Source organism: Zophobas morio, unplaced genomic scaffold (assembly GCF_036711695.1).
Source record: "Zophobas morio isolate AGI-343-1 ecotype UQ-CSIRO unplaced genomic scaffold, CSIRO_AGI_Zmor_V1 ptg000018l, whole genome shotgun sequence".
NCBI classification, from domain to species: Eukaryota; Metazoa; Arthropoda; class Insecta; order Coleoptera; family Tenebrionidae; genus Zophobas; species Zophobas morio.
The window spans coordinates 1,812,858-1,836,254 of record NW_026972123.1 but is presented as its reverse complement, the minus strand read 5'-3'; the positions used below and the strand labels follow the sequence as shown (position 1 = coordinate 1,836,254).

Sequence of the window (23,397 nt, the reverse complement as noted above, 5' to 3'; positions counted from 1 at the left end):
CAATTTGTTAAGTTAAGAACTACATTTCCTTGAATCTACAAACGACAGAACGTGAAAAGTATAAGCATCTAGTTACTGACACGAGTAAAAATGGTGTTTAAAAAATTAAAATTGAATGATACCAAATTAAAAAAGTTGTTTTCCTTCTTACCGTTTTGTATTAATGTTTTATTCGTAAGGAGCGTTGCTTTATTACAAGGGTATAAAAAACTGTACAACATAACTTGAACAACGTTGTATTTATATCTTGTAATTCACTACTGCCATTTACGTCTTTACGTCTAATAATTATTGCTTCCATAACGTGATTATAGTTAAAAAATAAGTTGCTATAAAAAATATTCTAGTTAATAACTAATTATTATATACATGTCATAAAAATGATAATAATTAAAAACCCAAAGACGCAGAAGAACGAGATATTCAAAACTATAACGTCATTGTGGGTGTTACGTTGTCATTTGACGAGTGATTGAAAGGACTAACATTCAATTTAGAGGTTTATCACATCAAACAGCATTTTCGTAAAACGTTCAAAGTAGTATTCTCCTTTATCCTTATGGTCCAAACATTCAAAACTTCAAACTTGCTTAGAATTGAAAGAAAGAGTTGAAGTTGACAAGATAAAATTCATCAAAAAGAAAAATGTTGGGTGTTGACTTAAAAGACTCAAGAGACATAGAATAAGTACATTACTACATTACATCTACCCAAATTGATAACAGAATATTTCTTTTTCTATCCACACTTTTTCGACACCACCGATGAATCACCAGGTGTAGATGCTTAATGTACTTTGATAATGACACGTAAAATGTAATAATTTATCTCGATATTAAAAAAACTTAGTTTTCAGTGTTTACTTCCTGTCGTGTTGCGGGACAAAAAAAGCAACTTCAGATAAACTTATTACCAAAATAAAAAAAATAAGGTATAACATATTAACCCCACTTGATAAAATTAATTACATATATACATACATATATTAGAATGACTTATCTAATCACATGTCGTAGACAAACTGATCTCAGTCTCTACAAGTTGATCTGCACAAGCACCTACTTTTCCTGGTCGTTTACAGACTTTTTCGTGTTCCTTAACTGACCAAAACTAAGCGCCCGAATTTTTTCGACACTCAATGCCCAATCAAATTTACATTGAAGAGTTTGCCTGATTTCAGCAGCCATTAGCGAATCCATGCCTAAATCGACAAGCGAAACAGAATCGCCAACTTTCGAAACATCTTCAATTCCCAAAATTTTGGCAACAGCGTCAATCATCCCAATTTCTTTTGTTTTCAAGTCTCCTTCGTGTCCTTCGTCCAATACCATGCTACTGACAACAGGACTCAATTGTTGAAGGAAAATGTCCAACGTAGAGAAACACGAAGCTATTCTTTGCGGCACCGTCCCACCTACTTTCACGTACTTATTCCCTCTGGTCTTTTCCATCGCTAAACCCACATCACCCACAGCACCCCATTGGATCACGAGTCCTGGAAGACCCATCACTCGACGAGCTTCACAAAGACGTTCCATCGCTGAATTCGCATAACCGTAATTCGACTGTCCAGCATTTCCGCGACCGCACGATGATGAAGAAAAAGTCACAAAGTGTTCTAACTGTGGGCAAAGCTCTCTCGAAACCACATCTAAATGCTTAGTAATTTCGATTTTCGGAGCACAGACAGTCTTGAAGTCGGCTTCGGTTAAATTTACCATTAGTGCGTCACGAACGACTCCTGCCACATTGAAAATGCCGCCTACTGGTCCTAGATTGTTTGCTTCTTCCAGAAGTTTTCAAGTACCCTTTAGTGTCGTAACGTCAGCGGTAAAGATCTGAACGATGATTCCCGACTGTGTCCAATTTCTGATACGAAGCGACTGATATCCTGTTTGGATTCCATTCCTTGAAGACAAAATCAACTTTTTTGCTCCTCTTTGAGTCAACCAGTTGGTTAGTTCTAAACCAAAACCGCCCAAACCACCTATTAGGACGTAAGTTTTGTTTGGGTCGAAATAAGACCGTGACGTAGCTAAAACAGGGTGTGGTTTTTGGTCTTCAGGGCAAATTTCCAAAATTGATTTCCCCATGTGTGTTATGGACTCTACGCAGTGGAAAGCTTCTTCGATTTGGTTGTTTCTAAAGACGGTACGTGGTAGAGGTTTCACGGTACCGTTATTAATACCTGAAATTTAAGAATCACATGTTATTTATTACTTACTTATTAGCTACTAAATATACAGTACCTTCGTCAACTAATCGCCAAATTTTTCTCTTAATAGAAACCTCACTTCTGAATTGCGCATCAAAGACTATACCATAGAGGGATATATTTTTCATTTTCAAAACACCATTTTTGGGAAAGTCGAAATTTCCTATTTTCAGTAAGCGACCACCATGCGTTAAACAGTTCAAAGATGCTTCCAAGTGTTCACCGGTTGCATAACCAAAAACCAAATCGACTCCGCATCCATTCGTTTCCTTGAGTACCATTTCGTCGAAAGTACTAACATGACCAATGCAGCCATCTGCAAGTTCTGGAAAAATTCTTTCCAAGAAATCTTTCTTCTCTTTAGTGTTGACAAATGTAAAAACTTTGCAACCCATCTCAAGCGCAATACGTATGGAAGCTATACCTATAGTCTCAGGACCATCATGGATGAGAACTGATTCTCCAGGTTTGATTTGGCCTCGAACCACAAGAGCATAATAACTCTGAAATGTTTCTGTTACAGCAGTGTAAAAATAAGATTGTTAGTTACCGTGGCGTAAGCATTAGGAACCGTTGAGGCTTCTTCCAAACTCCATTTCTTTGGTACAGACCATACAAATTCTTTATCGATTACTATGGTTGTTGCCAAAGAGCTTGTGGTAATTATTCCCATGACACGATTATGGGTACTGTCGCGTCCGGAAAATTCTGAACCTAGGAAGTGGTTTCTTTTTAACGGTCTCTCTTCTGAAAATTTTCCCATTGCCAGAGCACGTCGTGGGAGGTAATTGGAGCATAGTAAACACGACATAATTCCAAGTTTGGCTCGTTTTTTCTATAAATTACCAAACGAGGTTAAAATATCACAAACATTCTAAAATTTTATTTACCTTAAGTCTAAGCGGCTTTGTACCCATTGCAAACTTGCCAAGCTTCCAGGAATCTGCGCACTGATGTAGGCGTGCTGAGTCGAAATTTTGTCGTTATCAAATGGAATGTGTCTCAAAGTACCCCAAACGTTTTTCTTGAGCACATTGTGAACCAAATCTTTTTTCAGTTGTTCGGAATACTGGGTCAGTGAGAATGGAGGAGCATTCGCATCTTCGATGAACACAGCTCTTACTTTTTCGCCACCTGGTTCCTGCTTTAGACAATTCACGAAACCGATTAATCCGCTAAAGTTGTCTCCTTGAGTGTACAAATAAATCTTGTTTCCACGGGCTTCGTTTCTCTTCATTGCATCTTTTACTAGTTCAATCCAAGACAGGTCTTCGGTTACTTTAACAACAGACGAGTTTGTGTCAATTTCTGTTGGTTTTCGTAAAAGAGTGTACATTTTTGTGGAAGTGGCTTGAGTACTAACAACCACTCCCATAGATGGTAAATTGTTGAAATTTAAATCTTCTTTAAGTCCTTCTAACAAGAGAAAACTTTCCTGTCTCAAGTTTTGTAAAATGGTTTCTAGAAAACTGAGTTCAGTTTTTATGTTCGCAACGGACACAACGACCAAATCAAAATCAGTCAGAGTTGGATCTTTGGATGTAATTATTTTCGTATCTACAGATATCACAAGCTCCCGTTTAAGGACCTCCTCAATTTCGAGCAGCAACTCTTCTTCCATCGGATGTCCACTTTCCATTTTTCCTATTCGAAGAACTCCAACACTGTTTTCCAACACAGTTTGCACAACCATTTTTAGGGCTACATTTTCGCTTACCCAGACTTTATCTTCGAAAGGTACAAACTCATACTTTTCTATTTTCGGAGTAGAATGCGTTAGATGGCACCTTGTAACATAACTGGTTTTTAACCCTTTAACTTCAACACCTCCAGATTTAACAACGCCGATGTTGTCAAACGCAGACACCGCCAAAACATTGTCAGATTCTCTAGCTGCTTGAAGATGCATTTTAGGATCAATTACAACTTTTTGTAATTTAGTAGGAAGGTAAAGCTCTCGAGTATGTATACGGATAGCCCAGAATTGTAACATGGCGTCAATACAACTAACCCAGTTGTTCCATTTTATTTTCCCATTTGAAAAACGGTTATCTGTTTCCAGGATTTCTTGGAAGCTACCCCCATATTCAAATCCCCGTAGTCTCAGTTCTTTGAACACATCTTCGTGGTTTAATTTTAACCACGTCTCTCCTGTTTGGGAGTCGATGGGTTCAAGCTTTGAAAACATTTTGGACACATTTTCAGGAACTTGGGTCCTACCCGTGACAACGATGCTTCCACCTTGGCACAATTCAAAATCACCGTTTTGCTGCAAGATGTTGATAGTAAATTTAATAGAACCTTGTTTCGGGATAATCGTGGCACGATGAAATTCCATGTTTTCGATTACAAAAGGCGTATGATTGTAATCTTTGTTTTTGAGTCTCGCTAAAGTCTTCCAAATTAAAACCTGAAATCAATTTCGGTCACCCTTTTTATTTTTGAAACGAATTGGCAACATTTACCACATACGCAGCGGCTGGGTAAACAATTTGACTATCAGTGCTATGACCCAACAAAAACCGGTTTTCTTCTTTGGTGACATCTACCTCTACTTCCACCGCACCAGAGCTAGAGTTTTCTTCAACAAAATTAGGCACCGTCCACTCCTCAGAATGGTCCCACTTGACGTACGGAGCAATCATGGGGGTACCTCGACCCACTGGAAAATCCATTGAAGGATAAAGCTTTGCAAATTTGGGTTGGCATCCAGCATTGTGTACCCTAATCGTACATAGTCACTATTAATCGCACATTAAACTAGTAAACTTACCTTCCAAGCGCTGTCAATAAAAACTCAACATCGTTATCACACTCTTTCTTTAAAAGGCTTACAGGTGTAATTTTAGATCCTAACGAACGTCTAATAATTCCTTGAAAAAGCGCCGAAGGTGCTATTTCAATAACGACAGCGTTGTCTGGGACGTGTTGAAGAGCTTCGTGGAACAGAACAGGCGAAAGAAAATTTTCGACGTGATAATCTGGAGAGCTGTATTGTGCAAGAGTCGTCGTCCATTTCGACTCAGGTATTGAAGATGAGATCCATTTGGATGTTCGTGGTTTTGGGAAAGGTATGATTTGTTTGAGTGCTTTGTGGAACTGAGTACCCGCTTTTGCTACGTACTTGGAGTGGAAAGCGACATTGCTGACTTTCACTTCTTTGGCAAAAATATTTTCAGAAGTTAGTTGTGCGACGAAAGCTTTTACAGAGTCGCTCAGACCAGAGACTGTGGTGATATTTTGGGCGTTGTGGCAAGCGGGAAATACATTTGAGGGGCACCTTTGGTGTGCTTGTTCCCAAGATAGTCCAACTGCAGCCATTGACCCTTTGACAAGATCACTGTCTATTAGCGATTTTCCTCTATGGTAAGCGGTAAGAATGGTTTGTTCGGCGGTTAGAGTTTCGTCTGCGTAAGCACAACTTAGTTCACCAATCGAATGTCCGATTATTCCGTCGGGCTGTACGTCTAAAAATTTTAAAAGGTCTGTTAGGGCTATCTGTACGCCGACTATCGCAACTGTTGTATTCAGAACATTCTCGAAGGTGGAATCCGTCCCGTTGATTATAATATCTTCTAAATCTATTCCAAATTGCTGTAGCACTACAGAACTTTTCTTAATTGAGCTGCGAAACACTTCTATTTGCATGAGTTCTTTTCCTATGCTCTTTTGAGAACCCACCCCACTGTATATAAACCAAACAGGTCTCTTCTGGAAAGAGATATCTCCGATTTCGCAGACTGGTGTATCGTTTAAAAGACAGAATCCTCTGTATTGGTGACCCTTAATCCCATCCTGATGAACCTCATTTACTAGATACAAGAACTCATCGTCGTCTCTGTGCTTCTTAACCTGACCGATTAAAGTATGAACCGCGTCAGAGGTGCGTCCAGAAATCGCCACGATACGTGGTACACCAGGCGTTTTTTGTTTAATTTTGTCTTTTGGGTTCGCTTTAAGAATAAGGTGTGAGTTGGTACCCCCCGCACCAAAGGAATTAATAGCAACTAGACCACCTTGCCAAGGTTCGTTCTTAGTGACCACTAGAGAGCGGATGTTTAGGTTTAATGCTTTTTGTGAAAAATGTAAGCACTTCAAAACTTTTTTATATCTGTAACTATGATACAATTTGGAGTCATTTGACACATTTTTTATGCTTATTTTTTTTTTTCAATTTTATGCATATTAAAAGTTATATGCTTATTTCGACGAATATGAGTTTTAATGCATATTTTGTTCAAATGCCGGCCTTGTCGGGATGACAAATACTTGTTAGTTAGCCGTATCGTAGCGTATGCATTTTACCTGGACTTGACCATTGAAGTACACGTACTCAAGACCCTTTCTGTGAATAGGTTCCGGTCGTTTGGGTAATAAAATTTTATAATAGGATTGGAAAAATACTCCATAGATTTTATCACTTTAAATCCTTACTTCCGTTGATAATGAATTAAAGCTTTTAAGCAGATGTTCTTTTTCGGCATTTTGCGGCAAGACCGTTGAAGATTTTCTAGAAAAAAGGATTATTGTACCCAACTACCTACCTTAAAATTTTTCTAATGGAAACTTTTAAGTAAATGAACCGTTTATTTCACAACCATCAGTCTATCGCATCTGTCGTGGTACAGTGTTATACGTGGTTCTCCCTTGTTACATGTTGAGTTCTTTTTGGTAATATTACTAATATTTTAAAAGATTGCCGAAAGTAAAATCGACGCCGGATGAGTGGATAAGGGATTTTCCAGAATTAAAATTCGAAAACAACAAAATATTCTGCAGAGCTTGTGTGAAAACCGTAAGCCCACTAATTTTTTTTTATCTATTTTCCTTTGTTAATCCTGTATATGTACGTTGTTTTAGATTCAAAAAATATAAAGTGACGCAACGTGTCAGAACGACTCTTCACGTAGAAAGGAAGAAAATGTTTGAAGTTTCTAAAATTTAACAGCAGACCATACATGAATTTGTTGCATCTACTTCCACAAAAGATGAGCAGTTTCAGTTTAATTTCGATTTATGTAAAATGATGATCCAGTCCAATATTCCTTTAAAAAAATTGGAGAAAGGCCCTCTTCAAGAATTCCTTGAAAAACACTGCAATCGACATATTCCGGTTGAAAGTACTCTCCGAAAAAATTATGTAGGCCCAGTGTGTCAGGAAGTTTACAACGAAATTAAACATCGCATTGGAGATAATTATTTATGGTTTGCTGTCGATGAAACAACCGATAGTTGTGGAAGATACGTGGCAAGTTTAATTGTTGGAATCTTAAATGAAAATTTCCCTAGTCGAAGGTATGTACTAAGTTTGAAAATGTTAGATAAAACAAATGGCAATACGATTACCAGATTTGTAAATGACAGTCTTACGTCACTATTTTTGCCAATAAAATTTTATTGATGATCTCGGATGCAGCTCGTTATATGTTGAAAGCAGGGAATAATCTAAAAATATTGTACCCCAATTTAATTCACTCTACTTGCATTGCCCACGGTTTAAACAGAGTGGCTGAAGGAATACGTTTGCAGTTTCCTACTGTTAATAAATTAGTGGCAAATGGTAAAAAGATTTTTGTTAAAGCCCCACTAAGAGTGCAACATTTTAAGGAAAAATTTCCAAACATACCATTGCCCCCAGAGCCGATTATAACGAGGTGGGGAACATGGTTACAGGCCACATTTTATTATGACAAATGTATCAAAGAATTTGAGGAAGTAGTTACGGAGTTTAGCGAAGATTCTTCTCAATCGATTAAAGATTGCATAAATATTTTGGAAAACAAAGATTTGCGACAAGATCTAGCTTTTCTAAGAAGCAATTATCAACTCGTATGTGAGGTAATAGAAAAGTTAGAAAAACCCAACATTTTGTTGGTAGATGCCATAAACTTAGTGAAAGAATTTAAACAACAAGCAAACGCAGTAAGGGGTGATATTGGTACTAGAGTATCTCGAAAACTTGACGAAGTGTTAAATAAAAATGCAGGTTTCGGTGTTCTTTCCGACGTTGCTCGTGTTTTACAAGGCCAGAAGGTGGAAAATTTGGAGTTAGATTCAACATTAGTTGCAAAATTCAAATTTGCGCCAACAACGAGTGTGGATGTTGAACGCACATTCTCCAATTTTAAACACATTTTAAATGATCGGCGAAAAAATTTTACAGTGGACAACTTGGAACATATTACAATCATAAATTGTTTTAAAGAAAACTGAAATACGTGTGTAAAATATAAAGTCTAGGATTATTGTAATAATATTTTATCCAAAGTTCTAAGAAGTTTTCTTTGATTTGTAATATGATTATGTTTTCAATGCTTTTTTGCTTAAAATAAAACTTTTTTATTGAAAATGTTGTGCTTATTTAAGGGCTTATTCTTAATTTTTTGTGCTTATAAATCCGCTCTCTAGTGACCACTTTCACTCAACGCAGGGATGTTTTTATTAGGAGATTGAAAATGTAAGTTGGCAGGTATGAAACCATTTTCCGTAGTGATGACCACTTTTGCCAAAGAACACAATCCTAAAGCGGCTTCTGAATCTCCCATGCTGGTACTAACCTCCAAAAGCAAATGTAATTTATATCCTTAATGGATAATTTAATACTATAATATAATATCAAAGAATTTACGACCGGCAATTAACTTTTTATTAATAATAATAAAACAGTTTAGTGAAATCGTCTGCCGGGTCCTCGACGGTTCCAAGGCCTCCTCGGACGCTCCCTCGGAGAATCGTACACCAGTACCTCGTACTTATCGGTACTCAGCACCAAATGTTTATGCACGAAATGCAAACACGCTTTGTCCAAATCATAAGACAATATCGGACCTATTTTAATTTCATTTTCGTAGAAAATTCGTCCTACGTGTAAATGCCCCTTGTTCTTCAATTCTCCACCCTGCACTGGATTTTTTCCTATTAGTACCACATGGAAGTTTTCCGCGCTGGCTCGTATCCAGTCAACGGGTTGTTCCGAACCGCAGAGAATCTAAAAAATTATTATATGTATGCCGAAACCAAACCGTCCCAGTACTTACTTTAATGCCGGAGTTGATTTTCTCAACTTTTCCGTCTGAGAACGTCTGAACATCGGAGATGTTGGGATAGATTGGTACCACTATATGGTCTTCGCCTACTTGTGCTTTTCCGATGAAAATGCTGTTGCTATGGATGTCGTACCCTCCTTCTAGGGCGTCATCGGGTATAGTTCCATCGTAGTCCTTCCAGTAATACGCTAGATAACATTTTTAAATTAGTGTCAGTTTAATACATGCATAACAATAACTTACTTTCATCTGTAGATAGCGATTTGTGAGTAAGGAGTGCTACAACGAAGAAAACTATGAAATAGTGTTTCATTTTGCAAGTCGTTTCATGAATTGTTCGTTTATACCACGTTGTTAATAGTTGCACCAATTTATAGAATAATTATTAATAGAAAGATAAAAATTTGATGTTCGTGTTTTGTAAACTTAACCTTTTGATCTGCTTCTGAGAAAAGTCGGCTAAAGATAAAATGAAATCGTTTTCGGAATGTTATAAATATTTCGTTGTAAAAACAAAAATATAAATATTATTTTACTTACTCGTATAGTCGAAGTAAAGAAACATTTTTTGAAGCTTCATCACTTATTATGAAATTTAGTTGGAATCGTTATTCTGAATGTCAAGTTGAAGGTGTTTTTTTTTTTGTTGTAATCGCCAATAACATTTCGTTCTAGAAACTGATATTCTTTCCTAGGAACACTTTTTATTAAAGTTCAAGGGAAACACGATGTTTTGGTTTGAACTCATTTTAACCATTTTTTGGAAAAATTTGAAAATTTTGAACTCACTTTTCACTTCAGGTGTTTCAGAAATGGATCATGTCATATTGAAATTTCGATTTTTATAATTATCGATTTTTCCATTTCTCGAATTTTCGTTTTCTGAATTTTTAATTCGATATTTCGATTTTCGGTTTTTCAAATTTCAACATTTTCAATTTTCGGATTTCCCATTTTTTAATTTTTCGACTTCTGAATTTTTCGAATTTCGATTTTTCCATTTCTGATTTTTTGAATTTCGATACTTTGATTTTTCGTAATTCGAAATTTTGGATTTTCGTTTATTTGAATTTTTCTATCTTTCCGTTTTTCGTATATTTTTTGAAATGTCGACATTCAATTATTCAGAATTCGAAATTTAGACTTTTCAGAATTCGAAATTACCATTTTTTTTAATTTGACGTTTCAAATTTTCGATTTTTTTTGATTTTTTGTTCGAATTCTAAAATTCTAATTTTTCCAAGTTCGGAATTTCGAATATTTCGTTACTTCAATGTTCGATTTTTCGACTTTTCGAATTTTTTTTTAATATTAGTTTTTCAAAATTCGAAATGTTCAATTTTGTAAATTTTCGATTTTCGATTCAAAATTAGAAATTTGTAATTTGATTTGCCGAATTTTCAATTTTTGAATTTTTGATGTTTTAATTTTCGTCATTTCTCAAATTTTCGTGTTTTTGATTTTTTGAATTTTCGATATACAATTCGAAATTTCGATTTTTAACAATTAATATTTTTGAATTTTCGTTTTTCTGAATTTTTTTTTTCCTGAATTTTCGATTTTTTGAATTTGCGAATTTCGATGCTTCGATTTATTAATTTGACGTTGCCTATTTTCTTTTTCGCTGAATTTTGATTTTTGGATTTTCCTATTCGTAAATTCGGATTTTTCTAAATTCGACATTCGAATTATCGATTTCTAGAATATTCGATTTTCCGATTTTAGATTTATTAACTTTTTTGATTTTTTAATTTTTTATTTCTCAAAATCCAAACTCAGAAATTTCAATTTCTCAGTTCAGCATTTTTAAATTTTTCAAATTTCGACTTTTTGAAGTTTCGGATCCTCGTTTTCTGGATTTTGCAATTTTCAATTTTCCAAATTTCGACTTCAAAATTAGAATTTTTACTTTTTTCCATTTCTCGAATTTTCGAATTTTCGATTTTCGGTTTTCGATATTTCTATTTTTGATTTTCAATTTTTCGAATCCTCCATTTACCTACTCAATTTTTGTATTTTTGGTTTTTTAAATTTCAACATTTTCATTTTGAGGACTTTCCATTTTTTAATTTTTCGACACTTGGATTTTCCGATTTTCGATTTTTTGAGTTTTCGATTTATGAAATTCCAATTTTTTAAAATTTGACATCTCGAATTTTCGATTTCTTGAATGTAGGAATTTTCGTTTATTGGAATTTTCGATTTTCTGAATTTTAGATTTTCGGTACTTCGATTTATTTAACGTTTCGAATTTTCTTTTCTTTTGAATTTCGATTTTTTGGATTTTCGAATTCCAAAATTCCGATTTTTCAAAATTCGACAGTCTTTTCGATTACTTGAATGCTCGATTTTTCGACTTTTCAAATTTTTGATGTTTAAAATTTTTTATTTCTCAAAATCAAAATTTCAAAATTTCGATTTCTCAATTCAACATTTTTAAATTTTTCAAACTTTGGGATTTTCGTTTTCTGAAAATCATAATTCAATTTTCCAAATTTCGACATTTTCAATTATTGATTTTTCGATTTTTGACTTTTCGAATTTTTGATTTTTTTTAATATAGGTTTTTCAAAATTCGAATCTTCCAATTTCAGACTTTTAAAATTTTCAAATTATCTAATTTCTGATTTTTTGAATTTTCGATTCTTCAGAATTAGAAATTCCGAACTTTGATTTATCAAATTTTCGATTTTTTTAATCCAATGTTTCGAATTTTTAATTGTTCAAAATTCGAAATTTCAACCCTTTAATTTTCGAATTTCGAATTTCTCAATTTTACTTACCTGTTTCAATTTTCCAAATTTCGACGGTTTCAATTTTCGCATTTCCGATTTTTTAAATTTCGTCACTTCGATTTTTCGATTTCTTGAATGTTTGATTTCGATGTATGGTAGATTTAATTTAATTTAATTTTTAAGGTACTTATTGTCCTCTAAAGGAAATCTTTATGTTCTGTTGACAATAAATCTATTTATTTATTTATTTGTATTTATTGATTTGTTTTTCGATTTTTTAAATTTTCGATTTTCGAATTTTTGTATATCTGATTTTTTAAGCTTTCGACTCTTCAGTATTAGAAATTTGCGTTCTTGAATTTTCGAATTTTTAATTTGAATTTTTTTTATTTCGGTTTTTCATAATTCGAAGTCTCGATTTTTCAGAAGTCGAAATTTCGTTTTTAAATAATTTGAAATATTGAATTTTCGTTTTCCTGAGTTTTCAATTTTCAAATTTTCGATTTTTGATTTTTCGATTTTCGGTTTTCAATATGTCGATTTTCAATTTTTCGAATTTTCGATGTTCCAAATTTCGACATTTTCAATTTTCGGATTTTCGATTTATAATTTTTTCGAATTTCGACACTTCGATTTTTCGATTTTTCAAAATTCATTATCTCAACTCGAATTTTCGATTTCTTGAATGTTCGATTTCTCGGTTTTCAATTTTTCGACTTTTCAAATTTTTGATTTTTGTGAATATTGGATTCATCTTCCATTATTTTAAATTTTTTAAATTTTCGATTTTCGAATTTTGGTATTTCTATTTTTTTTAATTTTCGACTCTTCAAAATTAGAAATTTCGAAATTTGATTTGTAGAATTTTCAGTTTTTCAAAATTCGTCACATTGAAATTTCGATTTTTTAATTACCGATTTTTCCATTTCTCGAATTTCGTTTTTCTTAATTTTCAGTTTTCAAATTTTCGATTTATTGTTTTCGATATTTCTAATTTTGATTTTCAATTTTTCGCATTCTCGATTTACTCAATTTTTCTATTTTCGGTTTTTCAAATTTCAACATTTTCAATTTTCCATTTTTTAGTGTTTCGACCCTTGGATTTTTCCATTTTCGAGTGTTCGATTTTCGATTTTTTGAGTTTTATATTTTTCGATTTATAAAATTCCCATTTTTTTAAATTCGACATTTGCAATTTTCGATTTCTTGAATGTTCGAGTTTTCGTTTCTTTGAATTTTCTATTTTTCTGAACTTTGGATTTTCGATTTTTTTTTACTTTTGTGATATTAATTATTCAGAATTAAAAATTTCCATTTTTCATAATTCGAAATTTCGGTTTCTCAGATTTCGAAATTTCAATTTTTACAGTTCGAAATTTTGAATGTTCGTTTTTTCGAATTTTTGATTTTCAAATTATCGATTTTCGCTTTTGCTCTTTTTCGTTTTGATTTTAGAATTTTCGGTTTTTTGCTTTTCGATTTTTCCATTCCTCGATTTTTCGTTTCGAAATTTTGAATTTTCGTTTAATTGAATTATTCTATATTTCCAATTTTCGCATTTTATTTTTGGAATTGTCGATGTTCAATTTTTCAGAATTCGAAATTTCAAATATTTCGTTTACCTCAATGTTCAATTTTTCGACTTTATACATTTTTATTTTTTTTTAATATTGTTTTTTCAAAATTCGCAATTTTCAATTTTGTAATTTTTCGATTTTCCATTAAAAATTAGAAATTTGATTTGCCGAATTTCCAATGTTTCGAAATTTGTGTTTTCGAAGTTTCCCTTCTATTTTTCGTTTTTAATTTTCGATTTTTCCATTTCTCCAGTTTTCGTGCTTTTGATTTTTTGAATTTTTGGTACACAATTTTTCAGAATTCGAAATTTCGATTTTTAACAATTAGAATTTTTGAATTTTCAAATTTTGATACTGCGATTTATTAATTTGACGCTTCGAGTTTTCTTTTTTTCTGAATTTTGAGTTTTTGGATTTTCCAATTACAAAATTCCAATTTTTCAAAATTCGACATTCGCATTTTTGGTTTCTTGAATGTTCGATTATTCGATTTTCCAGTTTTCGACTTTTCAAATTTTAGATTTTTTAAATTTTTTATTTTTCAAAATAAAGATTTCAAAATTTCGATTTCTAAATGCCACATTTTTAAATTTTTCGGAGCTTGGATTTCTGGATTATACAGTTTTCAATTTTCCAAATTTGGACATTTTCAATTTTCGGACTTTCGATTTTTTAATTTTTCGACACTTGGATTTTTCGATTTTGGATTTTTGAGTTTTCGATTTTTCGATTTATAAAATTGCGACTTTTTAAAATTCGACATCTCGAATTTTCGATTTCTTGAATGTTTGAATTTTCGTTTATTTCAATTTTCGATTTTCTGAATTTTGGTTTTTCGATTTTCCAGTTTTCGATTTCTTATTTTTTGTGATATCAGTTATTCAGAATTTAAAATTTCGATTTTTACAATTTGAAATTTTGAATGTTGGTTTTCCTGAATTTGTGATTTTCAAATTATCGATTTTCGGTTTTTCTGTTTTTCGTTTTGATTTTCGATTTCTCCATTTCTCGAATTTTCGTGTTTTTGATTTTTTGAATTTTCGATACTTCGGTTTTTCGTAATTGGAAATTTTGAATTTTCGTTTATTTGAATTTTTCTATCTTTCCAATTTTCTTTTTTTTTTTTAATTGTCGATATTCAATTTTTCAAAATTTGAAATTTAGATTTTTGAGAATTCGAAATTTCAATTTGACGTTTCGAATTTTCGATTTTTTTTTATACTTTGGATTTTCAAATTCCTAATTCCGATCTTTCAAAGTTCGAAATTTCGAATATTTCATTTACTTGTTGTTCGATTTTCGACTTTTCAAATTTTTTATTATTTTTTTAATTTTGGTATTTCAAAATTCGAAATTTCCAGTTTTCAATTTTTAAATTTTCGATTTTCGATTTATCACATTTCTGATTTGGTTAAGTTTCGTTTCTTCAAAATTAGAAATTTTGAATTTAATTTGCCGAATTTTCAATTTTTCAAAATTTGTATTTTTGAATTTTCGTTTTTTCTACTTTTCGTTTGATTTTCGATTTTTAAAATTTCAAATTTCGAATTTTCAATTTTTCAAAATTCGTCATCAAATTTTCGATGTTTTAATTTTCGAATTTTCGATTTCTCGAATTTTCCTGTTTTTGATTTTTTGAATTTTCGATATACAATTCGAAATTTCGATTTTTAAGAATTAAAATTTTTAATTTGACGTTTCAAATTTTCTTTTTCGCTGAATTTTGATCTTTTGGATTTTCGAATTCCTAATTTCGGATTTTTCAAAATTCGACAATCGAATTTTCGATTTCTTGAAAGTTCGGTTTTCCGACATTTTGGACATTTCGACTTGTTGTCTTCTCTTTCGATTTTTCGATTTTCGATTTTTCTATTTTCGAAATTTTTGTTTTTTATATTGGTTATTCAAAATTCAAAATTTCGACTTTACTTTTTCGCAATTAGTCCTATTGAAATTTCGAATTTTTAATTATCGATTTTTCCATTTCTCGAATTTTCGAATTGTCGATTTTTCGATTTTCGTTTTTCGATATTTCTGTTTTTGATTTTCAATTTTTCGAATTCTCGATTTACCTACTCAATTTTTCTATTTTGTGTTTTTCAAATTTCAACATTTTCAATTTTCGGATTTTCCATGTTTTAATTTTTCGACACTTGGATTTTTCGATTTTCGATTTTTTGAGTTTTCGTTTTATGAAATTTCGATTTTTTAAAATTCGACATCTCTTTTGATCTTCGATTTTTCAAAATTTGAAATGTTCAATGTTCAAGTTTTCAAAATTCGCCATGTCGAATTTTCATTTTATTGCTTTTCGATTTTTCCATTTCAAGAATTTTAGTGTTTTTGATTTTTTGAATTTTTTATATACAATTCGAAATTTAGATTTTTGATAATTCGAAATTTCTATTTTTAACAATTAAAATTTTTGAATTTTCGTTTTTCTGGATTTTCGATTTTTGGATTTTCGAATTCCAAAATTCTGATTTTTTAATATTCGACATTCGAATTTTCGATTTCTTGAACGTTCGATTTTTCGATGTTCGATTTTTCTACTTTCGAAATTTCTGATTTTCAATTTTTTAAATTTTCGATTTTCAAATTTTCGCTTTTCTGAATCTTCAACTTTCAAAGTTTCGATTTTCGATTTTTTGATTTTCGGGTTTCGATATTTCTACTTTTAATTTTCAATTTTTCAAATTCTCGATTTACTCAATTTTTCTATTTTCAGTTTTCCAAATTTCAACAGTTTCAATTTTCGTATTTTCCATTTTTTAATTTTTCGACACTCGGATTTTTTGAATTTCGATTTTTTGAGTTTTCGATTCATAATTCCGATTTTTTAAAATTCGACATCTCGAATTTTCGATTTCTTGAATGTTGGAATTTTCGTTTAGGTATCTGAATTTTCGATTTTCTATTTTTGATTTTTTAAATTTTTCATTTTTCAAAATCAAAATTTCGACTTTTTGAATTTTCAATTTTCTAAACTTCGACATTTTCAATTTTCGGATTTTCGATTTTTCAATTTTTCCAATTTCGGCACTGAGTTTCAATATTCCGATTTTCGATTTTTTCAATTATCGATTTTGCGATTTATAAGATTTCGGTTTTTCAAAATTCTTGTCAAATTTTCGATATATTTTTTTTAATATTGGTTTTTCGAAATTTTCAATTTTCAGTTTTTTAAATGTTTCGAATTATTGTATTTCTGAGTTTTTGGATTTTCGATTCTTCAAAATTTGAAATTCCGAAATTTGATATTTCGCTTTTTCTATATATATTTGATTTTTTCGATTTTCATATATTTTTTTTTGAAGTTTCGGTATTTCAGTTTTTCAGAATTCGAAATTATGAATTTTCCTTTCTCTGAACTCTCGATTTTCGATTTGTTGATTTAGTGTCGATTTTTCGTTTTTTTTTTCATTTCGATTTTTTGAATGTTCGATTTTTCTACTTTATATTTTTTTTTAGTTGTTATTTTGCATAACTTCGAATTCTCGATTTTTCGTTTCAACATTTTTCAATTTTTTTAACTTTGACGTTTTGAATTTTCAAAATTTCAATTTTTAAATTTCGATATTGGGTTTTTTCAATTTTCAAAATTTGAATTTTTCAGAAATAGAGATTTCAAATTTTGGATTCTTCCGAGTTGGATTTTTCGATTTTCCAAATATTTATTTTTTTTTTAATTTTTCGTTTTTCGAAATTCGAAATTTCCAATTTAAATTTTCGATTTTCGATTTTTTAATTCAACATTTCCGAAAATATACGCTCATTTCTTTAGAAGTTTTATTAAAATAAAAACTCTTTAACTCTTATGCAACAACTTATACTCCACAGTCGTCACCGGCGTCTCCACCTGCGAACTCTCCACCACCTCCCCCATAATCTCCAACCTCTTCATACTCCTCCTCGCCGCAATCTCGAACCCCAACTCCCTCCCGATCTTCTGCGAAATAAACGACGTAAACATCGCATACACCGCCTCCGGCACCGGCCCCAACCCCAATTCCCCCCCATCCACCGCCTCCTTCACATCAACCCCATCCCTCAACTTCTGCGCAACCTCCACCGAAAGTTCGCACAACTTCTTCGCGATTCCTTTCTTCCTATACTCCTCCGACGTCCCCAAAAACAAAATCTCCATCACGCAGTCCACGCCACAGTGCTCAAAAATATCACAAATGTTATCGGTGCTCAAAATAAACTCGATAATCTGGCGGGACTTGAAGTTCTTGAAAATGTGGAGAAAATTCTGGAAGAAGGGCTGCGACTTTACCTGAAACCCAGATTGTTAAGTTTTGGTGGTTTTGGGGTTGTCGTGGTGGTACTAGAAGCTTGTTGATGGCCACACCGGCGACTTTGTCGGTGGTTTTGTCGACTGCTATGATGGAAATGCCGTCTTTGGCCGCTTCGAGGGGGAGTTGGTCGAGTTCGGAGAGGGCGTCGGGGTCCTGGGGGACGCCGAGAGTGCGACAGACGGTGCCGGTTTTGAAGAGGGTCTGTCTGGTGACCAGGGAGGCTTGTTTTAGGTACCGTAGTGTCAATTTTTGGTACACAATTGTTCCTGTGTTAAATTTAAAGAAATCAGGAACGCTTTTGGTAGTGAGGAGTAACTTACCATCGCTGCTGGTAGCTAAGACTACGTTTTCCATGGTGTGTGTCAATCAGGCGTTGAATCTTGGCTGATGTAATAATGTAATTAATCTTTATGAAGATAAACTGTAATTATCTAATCTGTTTGGTCTTTTTTATTTAGGTAGTCACGAGTTTGGACTCAAGTCAGTAAAGTATCTTGGAATGATACAGAAAACATAGTGTGTTCAAACTTGAGGAAAATCTGTCAAGTTTGTTATCGTTTTATCAGTGCTTGTAGACACTTCTGTTGTGTTAAGACTTAAGAGTGGGTCACTCAACGTTTCCTTTGTTCGTAATTTTCCACTAATCTAATCCAATTTACTTGTTTAGTGTTTAACTTAAGCATGTGCTGTAAAGGAATGTTCTGTTCTCTGGTGTGGTGATAAGAAACAATTAACTTTATTTTTAGCATTTTATTTATAATGTAGAGAGAGAATTGTACAGCACAGCCAAATATTTCCAGAACGGTTTATCATTCATTCAAAACAATACAATTTGGATTTTTTTTGGATTATTTCAGTTAAAAGTGTTTTTTTACAAATATTATTAACTCTTTTTTATAAATGTTTCTATAAATGCACAGGTGATAAATAATTAATAATATGATATTTTTATATTTTTTGAATTCTAGATCGCTCGATTCTCGATTTTTGGAATTTTTGATTTTCGGTTTTTCGATTTTGGATTTGTTCATTTTTCGAATTTTCGGTTTTTCGAGTTTCGAGAGTTCGTTTTTTCTGCAATTTGATTCTTGGATTTTTAAAATTTTTCGAAATCCCGATTTTCGAATTTTTGATTTTTCGGTTTTTCGATTTTTAGATTAGCTAATTTTCGCTGTCTCGAATATTTTAGTTTTCAATTTTCGATCTCTCAATTTGTTTCCGCTTGGATTTCTTAATTTTTCATTTTATTAATTATTCGATTTTTCAATTTTTTATTCTTCAGTTTTTTGTTTTTTGGTTCATTACTTTTTTTTTTTAATGACGCTATACTTCCCATGATTTTGGGAGCCTATGGAGGTTTTTTTTTTTGTAAATTACTGAAAACAATTTTGGGGGACTTTGGTATTTTTTTTTTTTTTAATTTAAAACAATCTTGAGGTTCTAGGTATTCCTGTTTGGAAAGAATTTGAAAGTGCTTTTGAGCTTCTAGTGTATTTTCTTATAATAATTTAATTAAGTTTCTTAGAGGAAATGTCATTTGCTGAAATCAGTCTTATCTTAACAGGTACTAGCACCACCCACCCGCCCTCTCTTTTCTTAGAGCATGTCATTTTCCAAAATCAGTTTTATCTTAGCGGGTACTCTTATATTGTGGCCTTTTTCTTAATATAGGTAGTCATTTATTTTTTATATCTGTTGTGAAAAGATGACTACGTTTTTTAAGAAAAAAAAAGTCAAAATTTAAGCCCCACCCACCCGCCCTGTCTCAATTGTAATGATTTTTTTTATTCGTCATGAGCCAAGAGGGCGGAGCTTGACTGCAAAATCCTTATTTCGCTACAAGAAATTACCATGTACAACATGTTTTGGAGCATCGTGTTATTAAAAAAAACTATGTACATATATTAAAACTTAAGGCCAGATTGAGATCCAGGCGGATGTGTGAGGTTTATATTGTGGCTTTTTTCTTAATATATGTAGTCATTTATTTTAAATCTCTGTTGTGAAAAGATGACTACGTATTAAAAAAAAAAATGAAAATATAAGCTTATATTTAGCCTTTTTTTCTTAATACACATAGCCATCTTTTCACAACAGTAAATTCAAGACATGGTTAAAATGGTACATTTTTGCAAGAAAATATGGATTATACACATATTAAAACAAAAAGACAAAATGTAAGCCCGCCCACCCGCCCATCCCAATTGTGATGATGTTTTTTATTCGTCGTAAGCGAATGGGACGGAGCTTAACTGCAAAATACTTCTTTACAAGAAATTAAAAACATGTTTTAAAGTATCGTAAAGTATATTAAGAAAAAACGGTAAATTATAAACCCCGCCCACACACCTCTTCACAACTGTGATGATTTTTTTTTATTCTTAGAAACTTAAAACACATTTCAAATGGTACATTTTTGTAGGGATTTCCCTACAAAAATGTATGTATAAATGTAAATCCGTATTTACGGATTTTGCAATTAGGCTCCGCCCCTTAGTCTGAGAACGAATTTTTTTTAATTATTCGAGTTTTTTACTTTTTGCTTTATCAATTTTCGATTTTTCGATATTTGCATTTTCCGGTGTTTCAATCTCGATATTGCGATATTTCAATGGGCAGTTCTCGAAAGACTACAAAACTCAAGAATCGAAAAATTGCAATTAAAAATCAAAAAAATTAGGAAATCGGAACATTTGAAATTCAGATACTTACCTTTAAAAACTTAAAAAAATTATAATATTATATTTTGCACAAGTACGCACATTGACTCTCAGCAATAGCGACAAGCTTTAACTTGAAGTGTTTGTTTATACATCGGAAAAATGTCACGTAGAAGCGATATTATAGCATTTAACTTGTTTATTTTTTATACTTTACAGATTTTTTTTTATTTTAGAAAATTGAAAAAGATACTTTATTAGCTTTAGTATATAATATTAGTCGAGTATTGCAATTTTTATTTAAAAAATTAATAAATTTCTGACTAATATTGTCATTTGTTCACTGGTATAACTTTAGGTAAAATTAAGTAAAGTGTTGGATTTAATACTGATAATAAATGATAATTTATTTGTTCACAAAACTAATCAAACACTTTCCGCTGGTACCTACGCTTTTACACCCAATGAATCTAGTCCAAAACGTTTCGAAAATATTTTTTCACCTCTCGACCATCATCTCAGAATACGTCTGATAATTTTTTGAATCGTATTTCCCATCAATTCATGTAATACAACTATAATTACCCTCATCAGCTATTCTTTGAAAATTACCAAGATTATTAATCGATACGTCTACCCTGACCGTAACCCAAGCATAATACTGCCTAGTCTCCAAAAGCCACGTTAACTGAAAAGAAATGAATTTTAGATATCAAAATGAACTAAAAGGTAAAACTAACTTACTGTAATTAATTAAATTTACTAATTTTACTAAAATATTTTTAGAGGATCCTATAAAACTTGTATATGTTGCAGGATATAAGATTTTTCAGAACAAATTCGTTCAATACATATTAAAAATTTTAATCTTCATCATTCCTCTAATTTTATTCACCCAGATAGGCTTTTGCGTCTCGTCACCAATTTCTCTTAAACTAAGTCAATATGGACTAATCTTCACGCAAATGTCTTATGTAACAATATTCAGGTGGAGCTTTCAGAGTGGTACACGTTTTTTCTAGGCCGTCTTTGCTTCGTTCATTCATATATACAAAATTAACGGAATTGAAGACACCATGAGTAACTTTCCACTTTGGAACATCGACACAGCTGGCGAACAAATCAAAAACAAAATCAAAAACGAAACGAAAATGATCAAAACTTTTGTAATCGTGGTGTTGTTAACAGGTTTGCTATGGGACAATCTAGTTATATATTCTTCGTTAGGCGTTGTTCTGTCCAGAAATTTTCTTCTACATACATGTGACTACATTTTTTCCGTTTTAAGATTAACATCTCACGTGGCTTTTTTTACTATAATGGCCCACCCATTTCAAGTCCTTTATGTAAGTCAACATTTGAAATTTCAGATGTATTTGTTCAACAAGTACATCGAGGACGTTTGTTTTATGGATGGAAAAGAAAACGAAGAAGATTTAGTGGATGATCAAGAATACCAAGAAGAAATTAAACTTAGACTGCGGCTAGTGGTCAGAAGACACTGTGAATTTAAAAGGTAAGTGGAAATTTTTATTTGAAGTACAGAAATTTCACAAAATATGTAAAAATGTCCTGTCCTTATTTCCAGATTACGAATTCAGTGTCTCCAAACTATGGGCAACCTTATAATACCGTTTAGTGTAGCGCTTAGAAGGGTCAGAGACCATTGTTATATGCTACAACGCAATCTTTACTTTTATGACTATGTCTGGATTCGTTATTATGATCACAACATGCGAAACTTTACAAGACGAAGTAAATTTATAACTGCTTGTATTTGTTCTGACTGTCTTTTTTTAGTCTGAGAATACATTCACAACTCTCGTGATGACAAAATGGTATAATTTTAACAACGAAAATCGAAAAATGTTTCTGTTGCTGTTGTGTAACAATATTAAACCCATAAGCATTGACTTCTCCAGAGAAATTACTGTAAACTATCGTCTATACGTTTTATTTGTAGATTGGCAAAGCTGTATACACAGCAGTTTCATTTTTTTTTTAACTACGTATAAAGATTTCCTGATATTGTAACAAAAAAAAAATGTAACCAAACTGTTATTAGTGCGTTCATTAAGCGTGTTACATGTAGTGTATGCTATCACAAAAGCTGTGCTAAAATTTTTAAGATCTATAATTGTTAACCTCAAGTTTTACACCTTTCTTAAATATGGGAGTGACTGAGGCTATATTCCAAACATCTGGTAAACAACCCTAAAGATTTTCCGGCGTATATTCCAAAGTCCATTTTAATTGTTTTTCTTGCACTCTCTCTCTTTCTTCATATTCCCTCCATCCCCAAATCTCCGTACATAAGTACACTTTTGATCAAACTATTAAACATCATCATTCTTCTCTTATAATCATGTCCAAATTTTCTCTTTCCTATTCTATGCGCTCTATCTGAGTTATTGCGCTTTAATGTATATCCTAAGTACTGGAATTCTTTCATCTGTTAGTAGTAGTAGTAGTAGTAGTAAGTGTTTATTTTTTACCCTACGTGCTTAAAAAGATTCTTGACACTACAATTTTTTTCCCTAGTTAAAAAAAAAAACAAATAAATACATTTTATAAACTAAATAACTATTTTTTCTTTCCTTTACCCCATCCCCCTTGCCCCAGCCTTACTCTTGTCCTCTCCACTTCTTTCATCTATTCCACCCCTCTTCCGTCTTCATTCAATATCTCTGTCACACTCTCCTCTCTTTCTTTGCTCTCCTCACAATCATGCAGCATGTGCTCTATCGTCTTTCCCCTTTCTCCACACATCCTACACATTCTCTCACCTTCGCTTACCCAAAACTTATAATTTCTTTCTTCATTCCCACACCTAAATCTCGCAATTATTTTTTTTTCTTTCGCG

General features: G+C 32.1%; 3 protein-coding genes and 1 pseudogene across 3 annotated transcripts; 1 reads left to right on the top strand and 3 right to left on the bottom strand.

The window, feature by feature from the left end:
• Positions 1–19: 19 nt before the first annotated feature.
• LOC135130754 (fatty acid synthase-like) lies at positions 20–8,760 on the bottom strand (annotated as a pseudogene).
• Positions 8,761–8,838: 78 nt separating this feature from the next.
• Positions 8,839–9,653, bottom strand: LOC135130999 (uncharacterized). The gene is made up of 3 exons (XM_064058492.1): positions 9,505–9,653; positions 9,253–9,449; positions 8,839–9,203 (listed from the first exon to the last, which is right to left on the bottom strand). Exons 1-3 carry the CDS (start codon positions 9,572–9,574, stop codon positions 8,883–8,885), a joined length of 588 nt encoding a protein of 195 aa, XP_063914562.1. The 5' UTR covers positions 9,575–9,653; the 3' UTR covers positions 8,839–8,882.
• Positions 9,654–17,348: 7,695 nt separating this feature from the next.
• Positions 17,349–18,468, bottom strand: LOC135130873 (uncharacterized). The gene is made up of 3 exons (XM_064058322.1): positions 18,195–18,468; positions 17,905–18,140; positions 17,349–17,852 (listed from the first exon to the last, which is right to left on the bottom strand). The coding sequence occupies exons 1-3, from the start codon at positions 18,226–18,228 to the stop codon at positions 17,382–17,384; spliced, it is 741 nt and encodes a 246-aa protein (XP_063914392.1). The 5' UTR covers positions 18,229–18,468; the 3' UTR covers positions 17,349–17,381.
• Positions 18,469–21,379: 2,911 nt separating this feature from the next.
• Positions 21,380–23,042, top strand: LOC135130874 (uncharacterized). Its single transcript, XM_064058323.1, has 3 exons — positions 21,380–22,050; positions 22,123–22,289; positions 22,335–23,042. Exons 1-3 carry the CDS (start codon positions 21,611–21,613, stop codon positions 22,337–22,339), a joined length of 612 nt encoding a protein of 203 aa, XP_063914393.1. The 5' UTR covers positions 21,380–21,610; the 3' UTR covers positions 22,340–23,042.
• Positions 23,043–23,397: the final 355 nt, after the last annotated feature.